Source organism: Martes martes (assembly GCF_963455335.1).
Source record: "Martes martes genome assembly, chromosome: 2".
In the NCBI taxonomy this organism is placed as follows: Eukaryota; Metazoa; Chordata; class Mammalia; order Carnivora; family Mustelidae; genus Martes; species Martes martes.
This window is the reverse complement of record NC_137889.1, coordinates 199,053,448-199,068,473: the sequence shown is the minus strand read 5'-3', so window position 1 is coordinate 199,068,473 and position 15,026 is coordinate 199,053,448. Positions and strand designations below refer to the sequence as shown.

At 46.3% G+C, this 15,026-nt stretch overlaps 1 protein-coding gene across 1 annotated transcript; it reads right to left on the bottom strand.

Annotated features, from left to right (window-relative positions):
* Positions 1 to 3,918: 3,918 nt before the first annotated feature.
* On the bottom strand, positions 3,919 to 10,285 carry ODAPH (odontogenesis associated phosphoprotein; the record flags this gene model as incomplete). The annotated part of the gene is made up of 2 exons (XM_080796382.1): positions 3,919 to 4,316; positions 10,219 to 10,285. 2 exons carry the CDS (start codon positions 10,283 to 10,285, stop codon positions 3,919 to 3,921), a joined length of 465 nt encoding a protein of 154 aa, XP_080652508.1.
* Positions 10,286 to 15,026: the final 4,741 nt, after the last annotated feature.

The window sequence follows — 15,026 nt, the reverse complement described above, 5'->3', positions numbered from 1 at the left end:
CAGAGGAAAGACCATGTAAAGAGACAGGAAGAGGGCAGCCGTCTGCAAGCGGAGGAGAGAGGCCTCAGAGGAAAACTCTTGACATCTTGATGCTTGACTTTCAGCCTCCAGAACTGTGAGAAAGTAAATTCGGATTGTTTAAGCCGCCTAGTATGTGGCTTCTGGTGATAGAAGTGCCAGAAAACTTACACACCTCCTAAAGTAAGTTTCCAGATGCCATAAGGTAACATTTATAAAATAATTCCACTCTTTCTGAATTTTTCATTTTTAATCAGGAGCTTAGCAAACCCTGGTGTTTTAATGCACCACAAACCAATCATTTAGTAGCAAACCCCACGCAGCCTGTGTGTCCTTCCTCTCCTGGTTTGGCTGCCTCCTGAGTAATTTGAGATTTAGTTGCAGAAATCATAGTCAAATACTTCAAATACTTCATATTTTCAAGTAAGAATGTTCTCTTACATAATCATCAAATTCAGAAAATTTAACACTGACATTAAGGCTATTACCTGACACATGGTCCACATTAAAATTTTGCCAGCTGTCCCAATATCTTTTCTGGCAATCTCTCCTCTCTTTCCCACTTCTAGGACTACATGTTACATTTAGTTATCTTGTCTCTTTAACTGTATGTATGTATGTATGTATGTATGTAGGCAAGTAAGTAAGTAATGTCTACACCCAGCATGGGGCTTGAACTCACTACCATGAGATCCAGAGTCACACATTCTTCCAGTTGAGCCAGCCAGGTGCCCCTCGTGTCTCTCTAATCTCCTTTAGACTTTGTCTACCATGACATCTACACTTTTAAAGAGTACGCAGCAGGTGTTTTGTCAAAGTTCCTCAGTCTGGGCTTGTCTGATGATTAGGTTCAGGTCACGCCTCTTTAGTGTGCCTGGAACTTTAGACTTGCCTGAGCTGTTCACACCACAAAGCGAAGATGCAGGCAAGGGTTATCACACCCCGCCATTGCTTCAAAAGCCACAAGTATCACCTGTATACTAAGAGGAACGTCTATTTTTCAAAGTTCTTTTATTCATTTGACACAGAGAGAGAGAGAGAGAGAGAGCAAGCATGCGTAAGCAGGGGGAGCAGCAGAGGGAGAGAAAGAAGCAGGCGCCCCGCTGAGCAGGGAGCCCAATGTGGGACTTGATCCCAGGACCCTGAGATCATAACCTGAGCTGAAGGCAGAGGCTTAACCAACTGAGCCACCGCAGGTGCCCCTAAGAGGAACATATTTGATAAATAAATTCACTTTGCAGTATTAGTGATGAAGACTGTTCTCATCCTGAGTCAACACACCTGCTAGGCTTCCCTGTATTTTTTTTTTTTTAAAGATTTGTTTATTTACTGGAAGGGGGAAGGATTGGGAAAATAGGGGGAGGGGCAGAGGGAGAAGAGAAAATGCTAAATGGACTCTGCATGGAGGGCAGAGCCTACACCCCAGCATTACTGTTTTTTTTTTTTTTAAGATTTTATTTATTTATTTGAGAGAGAGAAAGAGTGAGAGAGCAAGAGCAGGGGGGAGGGTCAGAGGAGTGAGAGAAGCAGACTCCCCGCTGAGCAAGGAGCCTGATGTGGGGCCCAGTCCCATGACTCTGGGATCGTGATCTGAGCTGAAGGCAGAGGCTTAACCCACTGAGCCACTCAGGTGCCCCATCACTGTATTTTTAAAGAACAATTTATTAGGCAAAAGGATGCAGTGTTTTTTTTTTTTTTTTTTTAATTCATGAAAGCATGTGTTTTCCATTACAGGTGTAGGCTACCTCTCATATAGGCAACCGGATGCATGGTCAAGGGTGGGGAATGATGCAGTCATACCCGGACTTATTCTGAAAACAGTCCTTGCTATGAAACACTATAGGCGCAGGCCGCCTTCTCTAACAGAGGCAGTGAGAGAAGCCCTGAAGCTGGTGAGTTTGTCTCAGTTTCCTGAGGTTTATCTGTCAAACCAGCCAGGTCTTCACGGACAAGGTTTCAGAACAGTTGAGTTTGGGGTTGCAAAATTCTCATGTCTGGGGAGAGAAAGCCCAGTCCGAGAAGTTCGTTTGGGCAACTTGTGGCCCTGTGAGCACATGGTGGGATAAAGGGGGTCCAGAAAGGGAGGTGAGAGTCCAACACAAACCTTTTCCCTGTCTTCAAGTTTGCCCAAGGTTGGCCCTTTTCTTTCTTTTTTCCTTCCTTCCTTTCTTCCTTCCTCCCTCTTCCTCTCTCCTTCCCTCCCTCTCTCTTTTGTTTTTAAAGATTTTATTTATTTGAGAGAGTGAGAGCGAGCACACGTGCACACAAGTGGGAGGAGGGGCAGAGGGCGAGGGAAAGAATCTGAAGTAGACTCCAGGCCGAGTGTGGAACCTGACCTGGGGCTCGACCCCACACCCCTGAGATCATGACCTGAGCCAAAATCGAGTTAGATGCTTAACCGACTGAGCTACCCAGGTGTCCCTGTGTTGGCCCTTTTCTGGTTATGCCCCTCTAGTCAGAAAGAAAGCAAAAGAGTGAGCAAACATATTACAAAATACAGAGTTTCTTAGCGAGGATTTCAAATATAGGTTTTATTTAAGCCCGTAATTTTGAAGCAAATATCTGTTATAAGAAAATTAGCTATGAAGTAAATGAAGGAAATTATCCTTTTTCCTTTTTATCTTTTCATATGGCAGAACAGGGTGGTGGTTTTCTCGGTCTCTCAGTCTCTCCGTCCCCCAGGCAACACTCCCAACGTCCTCATGTCATGTTCCTTTTTTCCCTCTGTCAAAACAGTGACGGCAGCAGCAACTTTTGCACATGGTTCTTGGGAGGAACAGGTGCAAACCACTGACCTCACATGCAAAAGCCAAGTTTCTATGTTCCAGGAAAGGTGAGTGGCACAAACAGGAGGCAGTGTTTTATGGAATGGATAGAGAGATACTCAACGAATGCGGTCAGTGGGACTTACTTCTCTTGCACTCTCGGGTTCCTAGAGTTGAGTGAACTTAACGTCCATGGAGCTCTAGAGTCATCAGAACATCCACGTAAACTTTTAATCAGACGTTTGGGCCTAGACCCATGTCGAAAATTTTAGGGGAACTATACAATTTAAGCTAATATCCGGACAAGATAATGTGAGAAACAGTGAGAGAGGTGGGGGTTGCTTAAACAGTCAGCATTAAAGTAACTTTAGATATTATAGTTAAAAATAGTTTTTTAAGTTAGGTAGTTTAGTTTATGATATCTTCAAGGTATTATCTTAGACTCCCCGTAATTTGTTTTGCTTTAATTTTTATAATTCTTTTGTTGTTGTTGTTGATAGAAAACTGAGTGGATCTTGAAAGTTCTCACAAGAAAAAAAATTGTTACTGTGTATGGTAATGGTTGCTAACAGAACTTATGGTGGTGATTATTTTGCAATATATACAAATATGGAATCATCACATTGCACAGTCTAAAACTAATATGAATGTTATATCAATTACACCTCAATAAAAAAATAAATGAATAACCACTATCTACACCACTGCCAAACAGAGAATAAAATAAAACTTTCAGTTTTCTGCAATTTCCTTTAAAGTCCACTTTGTAAATGCACCCTACTCTGTAAATTTTCCAGTGAGTAAAAAAGGTGTCATTAATGTTTTCATTGGTTTATATCAGTTTCTTTAAATGTTTTTCACTTTAATTTAGAAGAGAGAGCTGATTCTTCTGTCATCTCGGTATGTATAGGAATTCCCGGAACCACCTGTTGTAGGATTTTATTTGCATCAATATCCTGTGATCTTAACAGTTGGGGATAAAGTAAAGCAATGCAGTTACTGCTCCCATTAGCAAACTGAATAACCTATAGACCAGTATCTTCCCTGCCGACAAGAAGAACAATTTCTAGTCTGTGATGTTTAAGATACTTCAAGTCCAGTTGGTTTCGTTTGGAAGAAGAAAGCGGAAATTGGTTTAGAGTCTTCTCGGCGCCATTGGCTTCTTTTGCTCCCGCGTATTTGGGACGGCTCGTTTCCATCTGCTTTCCTCAGAGGAGCTTCCTCTCCAGAGTCTTCCCCTGGGAAAATACCTATAATGAGGAGTAAGGCGACCGTGCGGCCAAAAAAATGGGTGAAACGGAAACCGGTGGTTGCACCTCCGAGGAAGGAAAGGTCTGTGTGGAAACCTAATGGGGACTCTAGGTCCTTGCCATGGAAAAAAATGAAAGGGACACTTTGGTGTCCTTGTGACGGGCTGGATCCTCGTCACCGGATTCCTCCTGGGGGGTGGAGGCGTGAGTGTGAAGACCCGGCAGTCTGTAGGCTCTCCATTATCTTGCAAGCCTGCAGGAGGGGTGACTCCCTCTTTCTGTCCTGTGGAGAGAAGTGGGCGAGTCAGGAAACAGGCTTGATCACAGAAGCAGAAAGGACACACTTTAGGTGGCAGCAGGGTGGGAAGAATGGGAGAGAGAACTAGAGAAGTCTTAAAAGGTGTTTGAAAAAACCGCAAAGGTCCGACAGAATGAGTCATGAGCACACCTCATGACCCAGCAGTCCCGCACTGGAGAATGCATCCAAGGGAAATGAGTGCGAGCATCTCCGAAAGACTACCTCGGGAACGTTTCTGGCAGCCTCATTCATATCAGCTTAAGCTTGGAAACAGGGCCAGTGTCCATCAGTAGGAGGATGGCTAACCAAGCTGTGTGTGCACGATGAAAAGAAGCCATGAGAAGGAGGAGATGCTACCACAACAACCTGAAGGCATCCCGTTGAACAAAAGGAGTTGGACATAAAAGTGTACATACTTATATAAAGTTCAAGAAAAAACCGATCTATGGTTAAAAAGTTTTCAAAAAAGTAACCAATTTACACTTAGGGTATGTGTAATTTTGTGGAAAACGTAGAATTCTTGAGATCTTGATCCAGGGGGTTGTCACATGGATGTGGAGGTACACACACACACACACACATTTACACACATGTTTACACATATAACATACATATACGTGTATATATAAAATGTGATCAGTCTGTACCTTTAAGATTTGTTATGTTATTGTTCGTAAATTATAACTGAATAAAGGAAATTCAGTGGAGAAAAAGATTTAACGTTAAGAAAATAAAAATAACCGCCCTTCCCAAAGGCTGTTAATTCAAGACGTCCGCTTCACTTCCCAGCAGTGAGGAAGGGGAACAAGCACTGAGAACCAGGATGAAATTAGTTTCTGAGAAGAAATTTGGATCGGACTCGGGTGTCAAGGTCTTCTCTACTTCTCTGTATCATCCCACTGAATGGGCTATGAAATAGCGAGCTTCCCTTCGGAAAATCACTCCTTCCCTTTCTTGGAGGCTTACGATACAGGCCTGGAAAGGGCTGAGTGTGCATGATGGAAAAACAAAGTCCCTACAGGAAGCTGAGAGTGCTGAGTGCTGACAAAGAGCTGGATTCCCCTTGCCTTTAGAACAGCCTAGATCAGATTTCTTGGTCGTACGGGATATGCCTATTGCCTGCCCGTGTTCATAGCTCCTTCTGGAGACTCTGTTTTACCCACAACCCCCGGGAACCCCTAGGCGTCCTTGGCTGAGGGACACTCAGCTCACTCATTGGCTGACCAATGACCAATCAGTTTCTCATTTGAGAATTTCAACAAAGAGAGGCAGTTGGTGGAAGATGGTAGTAGAAAGTGTAGGGCAAGGACGGGAGTGTTAGGTTTTGGCCAGTTGAACGCTGAGTAAGTAGGGAAGCCATTCTTTCCATAGAAGCTGTGTAACATACTGACATGCCACCCAAGGCCCGAAAAGAGAGACAAGAGACTGCGTGGTAACAGTTTGGTGATGAGAGTGGCCTTGGTTCTTGACTTTCCAGGGCTGATCTTCTGAAGCCTGGCTGTGCTCAAGGTTCATGGACATGGCTGTTAGTAATCACTCCACATCCAACTCTACTCTTTTCTTAAGCTAATTTGAATGGTCATCTATTCCTTGAATGAAATACCCTTTCTTGCATACCCACCAGCCTACTGAGTATTGAAATCCTATGACTAAAACTAGATTAAGTTGTTTTAAACCACAGAAGATGATTAAATCCCACAGCACTCATTCTTTTCTCCTACACAGTTAGAATAGTTCTGAACCTTTGTAACATGAAAACTTTCTGTAAGATGAGAATCCAGTCCCTAGCGGAGAAGCTAGCTTTATTATTAAGCTCCATCTTGACATTTTTGTTATCAGATCAGACTTAGCTAAGCCCGAGCTCTGCTACTCAGTATGCTTGTATTCCAGCTGTTAAAAACAAATCAACCACCCGCCTCTTGTGCTCATCTCATTTCCTAAACCTGAGACTACTCACGAAATCCTGCTGATGACGACAGGGTATGAAAGCCAGTCAGGCAGCTTTTCTCTAATTCTGGGAGATCCAGCAGTGTTCAGGGCTCTTTTCTGGGTATTTCCAAGGTCTCCAGATCAAGATACAAGCTTGTCCCAGTATCCAACCCAAGAATGTGGCAGGACCACATAAAACTACATTCTTCTGGCAAACTAGATACATGATGACGATTTCAGGTCACTGGTTGGCCGGCACAAGTGGTCTGAAATGTGGGAACCACAGGGATTGATTTGGGAAATTGTCCCAGGGTAAGGCTACACATCTGAGTGAGGAGGTTGATGCCATTCATGGTCTCCAGCTCTGGCTGAGTTGACACTGCTCACCCATTCTTTTGTTTCTCCTTGTTCTGCTCCATTCCTGCTGTCTTCTAAAGCTTTGGCATTCTTCTCAAAGCCTCTTCAAAATTCTCATTCTTCTTCAGTCCTTTGAAGAATTCTCTTCAAAAGTCTCTCTGCCTTTCTAAGTAGACTACCTCGCTTCGTATTTCAGAAAGGAAACTTCAGTGATCGGCCATGAACTTCTTTGGTTCCTACTTCTCTCACTTCAGAGAGAAGTCTACAGAGTCCCAGCTCGATTCCCACCCCTCCCCTCATATTTCATCTACTGGAATCTGACTGTGATTTTTCTACTCCACAAAAGCTAATTTGGCAAAAGCATCAATGGTCCCAAGCTTTTACCACGTTGGTTCCAGAGGTCTAAGCACCATTTCCTGTTCTTTTTGCCTGGCTTACTCTTAAGCAGATTTCATGCCTCATTTCCTCGGGGAGGCCTTTCCTACCCTGAGGCTGGCTTCAGGCTCTTGGCAGTATAGTTCCACACCACCCTGGGTGTCCACTTTTGGAATACTCATCAGTCAGGTTATGACTATTCAGGGGTTATATTCCTCGTCCACTGAAATACCCACATGGCCATCCTGTAGACCAGTGTGTCCTCACTCCTCGCTCAGGGCCTGCAGTGGAATGGAACCGATTGAGAGAAATCTCTGTTCCTGTCATTGCAGAAGTTACCATCTTTCCACCTCTCAGGGATAATGTGATCCTTACAAATAAATGTTTTTCAATATGTAACATACTGACATGCCGCCAAGGCACTGAAGGTCACACATGAGAGCCCTTCGGCGACTTAATCAGACCAAAGTAGGCCACATATTTCAAAGCAGATTGAGAACACTTTAAGCAGAAGAGCACAGCATGTAAAAGCACAGACTCTAGAATCGGGCTCCCGGCGTTCTCCCATTTGGGAACCTTGACCATTGACAGGTTCCTTAACTTTTCTGAGTCTCTTTTCCTTATTTCTAAAAAGGACAGAATAATACTCACTGGCTTGTTATATTATCTGAAATAAGGTATGTAAAGAGCTCAGAACACGTCTGACCCACAGTACGCATTTACTAGGTGTTTTCTACTGTTATTACTCATCTTGAACATTATGGAAAGATTCAATCAACACAAGCTCCATTTTCGTGGGTCCATGTGATCATATTTTACAGATTCATTTATTTATTTGACAGAGAGAGAGAGAGATCACAACTAGGCAGAGAGAGGGGGAAGCAGGCTCCCTGCTATGCAGGGAGCCTGATGCGGGGCTCGATCCCAGGACCCTGAGATCATGAGCTGAGCTGAAGGCAGGAGGCTGAACCCACTGAGCCACCCAGGACATAGTCAAGAAGTTGGATGAATGGCGGACAGATGCTGAAGGCTCTCTGTAGGTTTTTGTGAAGCTCAGTGAGTTTTTAATTCCAGTCCCAGAAATTTTTCAGTAATAACTTACATTTAAAACTTAGAGTATAATAAAACATCAAGCCAAAATATTGCCTGAAGTTTGGATATCAACTTTAAGTGGATTTATTTTAGTCTAGACATGAAATGCATAGCATACCAACAACTATGACTTTTTTTTTTTTTTTTTTTTTTTAAGGATGAGAAGTTCCTTTTCTTTAAAACAAAAAAAAACAAACACACAATTACCTGCAGTCTGTGGTTATCTGGGCAGACAACAGCCGGTTTGTGATGAACAGGACTGATTTTTAAGAGAAGTAAGCTTTATGCATGGAGTTCAAGTGCGCGGTTCTTCCTTTACGCGGCTCGTGGCATCGTGGGCGCTTCCGGAGGTGACCCAGAAAGGAACACGGGTCCTGTGATGAGTTCCCGCACGATAACGGGCAACTGAGCATGACCGGCTATTTTGGCAAATCTCTAGTTTTCCAGAGAAAGCGCTTGGAGGCCAGCAAGCGTCACCGAGGCCCGTCTCCATCCCGTGCTCCCCCCTGGCCCCTTCCCCCGGGCGCAGGTGCCGGGCGCTGTGGCAAACGCGCGGCTGGTCCAGACCCAGGCCCGGCGCGGGAGCGGAGGAGGGTCGGGGCCGCAAAGACACGGCTCTGGGCACCGAGCGAGCGGAACGCGGCCCGAGCCACGGCTGGTGCCCGATTCACAGACGTCCGCGACAGAGAGGCCTGCGGTTCCCATCTGGGTCTTCAGAAAGCCTTTGTGGGGCGATGCTGTCGTGACGGCTGGACAGAGCTGCAGTGAGGCCGTGAGAGCGGGAAGAGGCAGCGGCCGCGCAGGAGGGAGAGGCCGGGGCGAGTCCCCACACCCTCGCGGGGCCAGACGGCCGAGCCCCGGCCTGGGTCCGCGAGCCGCCACCGGAGCCCAGGCTGCCCCGACAGAGCGACGCTGCACCCGAAGGGTCTCCGAGCCGTCGGAGGGGCGGTGGCGAAGCGGGAGCCGAATCCAGAAGTCAAATCGGACCATTTAATTAGTGGTTTTCAGATGTGAATAAACCTGCAATCTCATTATAACTCCTTCAGTTGCATATTTACAAAGGGTCCCCCTGAAGGGGCTTCACTTTCTGGAAAGATGTCGGGTGGCTACTTCTGTTTTACAATGCCTTATTTTTCTATCTATCTATCTATTATTTTAAAAAGATTTTTATTTATTTATTTGACGGGGTGGGGGGAGCACAAGCAGGAGGACTGGGAGAGGGAGAAGCAGGCTCCCCACTGAGCGGGGAGCCCGATGCAGGACTCAATCCCAGGACCCTGGGATCATGACCTGAGCCAAAGGCAGACGCTTAACAACTGAGCCACCCAGGTGCCCCTACAATGCCTCTTTGAGATATCACCTTCCACAGGTGAGGCTTGGAAGTCTGGTCTTGGGAACGGGGCTGGTGTTGTTTGTAACATCTCCTCCCGCTCTGAGAGTTTCGGGCAGAGGTTGGGCAAGGTGACCTCTGGTGGTCATCCCCAGCCATGGGGTCTCTGTCCCTCTCCACTCTATGTGAGCCTTGGGGGAGGGGAGCAAAGAATGTGTTGGGGGATGAGTAGGGTTTGGCCGAGCCCCTGCAAAGCCGGCAGGGACTTGGTTTGATTCTGGGTCTCGTCTCCCTGAACAGTATCTAGTTCTGGAACTAAGGTGAACTGTGAAATAACTAGTTGCGATGAATTAAATCTATTAACAAACAGAGACTAAACAGCCTCAAAATTACTGTGCTCTTGGGGATAGTGAGAGGTGGACATTGCTGTAAGGGTGGAAATTGTTAGCTCTACGACAGTAATGACTGGCACAGTGTTAGAAGCTGGAAGAGCTTTTCTCGCACGATAGCTCGTTCGGTCCTCATAAACCCCATCGTCACTGCTCTTTCTGTCACTTCCCATACAAGGGGACTGGCACCAGAAAGGTTAAGTACTTCTAACATCATGCAGTTAGAGGGCTGAGAGTAGGACCAAGGTCTTCAGATGATAAATTTTAGCTTCTTTCTCCTTTATGCACACAGGCTGCTGGAAGCTGACAAAATCATTTCCGGTTGATGGATATCTATAGTCATGGAACCAAATCTTGTCTTTTCACAGAACTTGTTAATTAGGGACCTACAGGAGAATAAATGCAAAACCCTTACCTGCTGCCGCAGTTACCGCCGCCCAGCAGACCAACAGCCGGTAGGAGAAGCGGAGCCTGTGAGCCATGGTTCCCCCCCTGAGCAGTCCTGGCCCCCCCGGAAGCCAGCGTTGCTTTAAAGGGGACTGGGTGAGTCACGCAGCCTGATTCAGGTAATTTGCATTTGCATAGTGGACCACAGGGTTCAGGGCCTGCGGTGTGAGGGTAAGAAATCAGCGAGGAAATTCCAGACAGCATTTGTCAACCAGAAGCTTCTTGTCAGGACAGTCAAACATCATTCCTCTGTCCTGAGGGTCAGATTGTGGACAACCGCGCCCTCACTATCCTTCTAATCCCCTCAAATCTCCTCTCCGTTAGTGTCTTCTCTTTACTTGCCCTATGGGTCTCCCTCTACGAGAGAAAGAATCTCTCTAGGAGGTACTCAACAGTGTTTCCCTCTGTGTGGTTTACTTAAAAAAAAAAAAAAAAAGCCAAACAGGATGGGGAAGACGTTATCCAAAGACTTCCTGACCTGGGTGGTTTGAAGACGCTATTCACAGGCCTTGGATCAGAGTTTGCGACTTTTTCTTCTTGTTGCTTTTGTCGAGGAACCAAGGGCAGCGGCATCCAAAGGCTATGTTGTCGAGTAGCTGTCATGGTCACGGTCTACATGAACGGGAATAATTTGGGAGATTAACGGAGCGAGTTGTCCTTCCGGGACTCCTTCTGATTCATCATCTGACCCATAGGATGGACGTGATACACCAGTCCCTGGTTTGCTTCTTGAGAGAAGAACTCTGTCTAGAGGGAAGGGGAGGGGATGGCCACCGATGAGTCAGAGCATGGATCTTGGAGTTGGAAACACTGGTTCCAATTCCGATGCCTTATCTTCCCCTGTGGGTGACCAAGAGTGAGTCCCTGAGACGAGTCCCTGAGACTTGAAGGTGCCTCATCTGTAAAATGGGTATTTCCCGCAGAGGATTGTTGTGCTGAATAAAAGAAGTAATTGACCTTCAGCTCCTACCACAGTGCCTGGCCCATGGAAGGGAGAGGTGACGGTTGTGATAAACTTACAGTGACCCCAGTTCTTAATTCATTCTCTGAGGAGGTTATACTTGTCCAGTCGTTCATTGTCTCAAAAGGCCTCACGTTGAACAGAACGTTTCCCTGGGCCTTGCCGGAAGAGCAAAACAGAACCCAGTCCCCGGCTTCGAAGGGCTAACGCTCTAACGGGGGAAGACTGTGCGAACCGAGGACCGAAACGAGGAAGGAAGCAAAGAGTCACAAACTAGAAAGTGGCAGATCCCACAGGCCTGATGATGATCCCAGGCAAAATTCTAGGACGGATGGACGGTTCGTCGGCAGTTTGGAAAGGAAGCAGGGGTCATGGAGAACGAGCTCAGCTCCTTAGGCCAAGGCACTCGCTACCCACTGACGGGGTAGCTCTCTGCTGGCCACGGGTCATGAGCCAGACACCGGCCTCGGTGCCACGGCTCGAAGATGGGGTTCTGCTCTCCTGAAGCTTATGGCCTGGCGGGGACATCAACTATTAACTAGGGAATAACAGCAAAGGGCTTCGAGGGTTAAGGGAGAGGAAGTACTGGAGGAGACGAAGCAGAGAAACATCTATAATTTTCCGTCAGTGGGTGAGTATTGCAGACACCGAAGAGGGACAGAAGCAGAAAGATGTTCATCTTCGGCCCAGAAGGCTGACCTACAGCCTGAATCCTTCTGATAAGGATCAAATACGTGCTGGCTGCTACATTCTTAAAGGGTCTCAGGACGGCTGGTACGTCGCACCAATAGTCACCACCCAGCTGAACGATAAGCTCCAGAGAAATCTTGCGGAAGTAGTTTCAGGAGTAGAAACTCGAAGAAGACGTCTATGATCGAATACTCCCTGCATGTCCTCTTGCCCTTGAGCATGAAGCATATAACCACCAGCTTCACACAGCAGAAGTGTACCTCTTCCTGCCCACGGGGCCTGTCTCTGTGCTATAATAAAACCACCTTTTTGCACCAGAAACGCCTCAAGAAATCTTTCTTGACCATTTGCTTGTAGCCCCACGTCATACACTACTTTGGACCCTGTGTGGGAAACACATTGCTTTGCCAACCAAATTCCTATTGCTTAGTGTTCCATTTTATGGATTTATTGTAAATTATTTAATCAAAATTTTATTTATTTTTGAAAAAACATTTATTTGAGAGAGAGAGAGACAGAGTGAGAGAGAGTATGAGCAGGGGTTGGGGGGCAGAGCGAGAGGGGGTAGCAGGTTCCCCACTGATCAGGGAGCTTGACCCAGGGTTCGATCCCAGGACCCTGGGACCCCGACCTGAGCCCAAGGCAGACAGTTAACTGACTGAGCCACCCAGGTGCCCCTAATCAGACTTCTAGTTGTTGGAGATTTGTGTCATTTCCTCTGATCCTCTTTCTTTTCTGTATTGGATATCTGGTAGCTTTCAATTTAAATGTTCACGAAAATAAATAACAAAAACAAAATGGCGTAATTTTTTTCTCCCTGCTCGCATCTATTGTCCTGAAATCGTTAAAGCAATGAAGCTTCAAAAGGAACACATTTTTTCCAAGTATATAACAAACAAAACCTTTGTTCTGTTGATAACATAAAAAGAAATGAGAGAGAGGCTGTGTGAGAGAAGATGCCAACGGGTAAATTAGTCTATCACGTAATCAACGGGCGTCTCAGGTAGTGCCCTACACTCTAGATTTCTCTTCTCTTTGGACGAGTTTCCTGCCCACCAGGAGCACGCTGTGGAGAGGAGGACCTAGGCTGTTGACTCTGCCATCTTCTCTTTGAGAAAATAATAATTTTGAATGCGTGGCATCTAACCACCAGACCCCAAATTTGTTCTATTATTTTCCTGGGAGACTTAAAAGACACTCCTGCCAATGAGGCGAAGCTCCCCAGCCAGGTCCGCCCCGGGGCTGGCCGAGCAGGTTCCTTTGAACGTGTAAACCCCTTGTGAAGAGGAAACAGGCACGGAAGGGCGTGGGGGGTGCTGGAACCTGTGGTAAATAAGACTAAAAACCAACACACTCAAGATGGACAAAGTGAAACTACTGCGAAAAGGTGACTGACTTGCAAGGGAAGCCACACATGGCGATGTCGATACGGAAACCGAAGACCAGCGCAAAGTACACGGCAGAGGTGGGCATGACGTGTCCTTAGCGCCTTGGCGTTGGGCCGGGCTGTCACTTCCTTCCCACCTCCGAGGTTGACTTCACGTGGTTACCGTCTCCGAGGTTTTGTGGCAGCGATTGTCTTTTCAATCTCTCACCCCAAGATCAAGAGAATGTTCTTTATGTGAAAAATCCGATGATATCACTCTCTTTCTAAAGACTCTTTTTAAAAAGATTTTATTTATTTGACAGAGACACAGCGAGAAGGGGAACACAAGCAAGCGGAGTGGGAGAGGGAGAAGCAAGCCTCTCTCTGAGCAGGGAGCCTGACGCCGGGCTCCATCCCAGGACCCTGGGATCATGACCTGGGCCAAAGGTAGATGCTGAACGACTGAGCCACCCAGGTGATACCACTCTCTTTCTAAAAATCCTCTAAGGATACTCTGTTGCTGAAAAACAAAATCCAAATTCCTTAGGTGAATATCTGAAATTGTATTATTGGTTTTTTTTTTTTTTAATCAATGGCTTTAGTCTATCTCCCTTATCTCCCTATTTCTAACGTAGATCCCAACGACAACTGTATCTTCTGCTTCTAATTCTCAACCTTGTCTTGCTCTTCCAAGGAATGAATGAAAATATCTGTATAGGTCAGTGGTTCTCAGCTGGAGGGGATTTTGCTCCCTCTTCTCACGGAGAACATTTGGCAATATTTAGAGACATTTTTTGTTGTCACGGTCCCCCACGACAAAGTCTTCTCTGGCCCCAAGTGCCAGGTGCTGCTGTTAAAAAAAAAAAATTAAGGTATAGAGTAACATCATCTGAAGGGAGTCGATCATTTCTTTGAGCCTTTAGAAAATTGCTACGAAGGAGAACCAAGTTTCAGTCTAAAGAGAACATCACAGTGGAAACAGGTTTATTAAGAGAAAGACCTTTGGCGCACCTGGTGCGATCAGATCAGTTGCGAAGTCCGTGGTACCCTTTTGTCAACCCGCAAAGCCAATTCTCTCCCTCGGATCAAAGTGAGTTCGAGGAGTAGGAATGAACATATTCCCAAGCAGCCAGGTCACCCTCTCCGCTCGACACAAGTAAGGCTGCTCTCATCTAAAGCACAGGTAGCTGACGTGGGGTTGAAAAGTGTCACCAGTTTAATTTTCCAAACTTCCCTGCAGCCGGTGCTAAATAGAAATGCTTCCACAGAGACTGGGAGGATGGGTCCAGCCTCCAGTCCTCTTGCTTCCAGACCAAGACTACAAGGTCAGGAGACCAGATTAGGTACCTTAAGGAGATCTCGGGTAGCGCCCGACAGCTGGTAGATCAAAAAAAGAGAAATTTAAAAAATTAAATCGAACTCTTATTTGACAGAAAATTTTTTTCAAGATTTTATTTATTTATTTGACAGACAGTGATCACAAGTAGGCAGAGAGGCAGGCAGAGAGAGAGGAAGGGAAGCAGGCTCCCTGCTGAGCAGAGAGCCCAATGTGGGGCTCGATCCCAGGACCCTGGAATCATGACCCGAGCCGAAGGCAGAGGCTTTAACCCACTGAGCCACCCACGCACCCCAGAAATTTTTTTTTAAGATTTTATTTCTTTATCTGAGAGTGAGCAGAGGGAGAGGGAGTGGGGAGGGGAGAGGGAAGAGCAGACTCCCCGCTGAGCAGGGACCCCCCGATGCGGGGCTTGATGCAGGG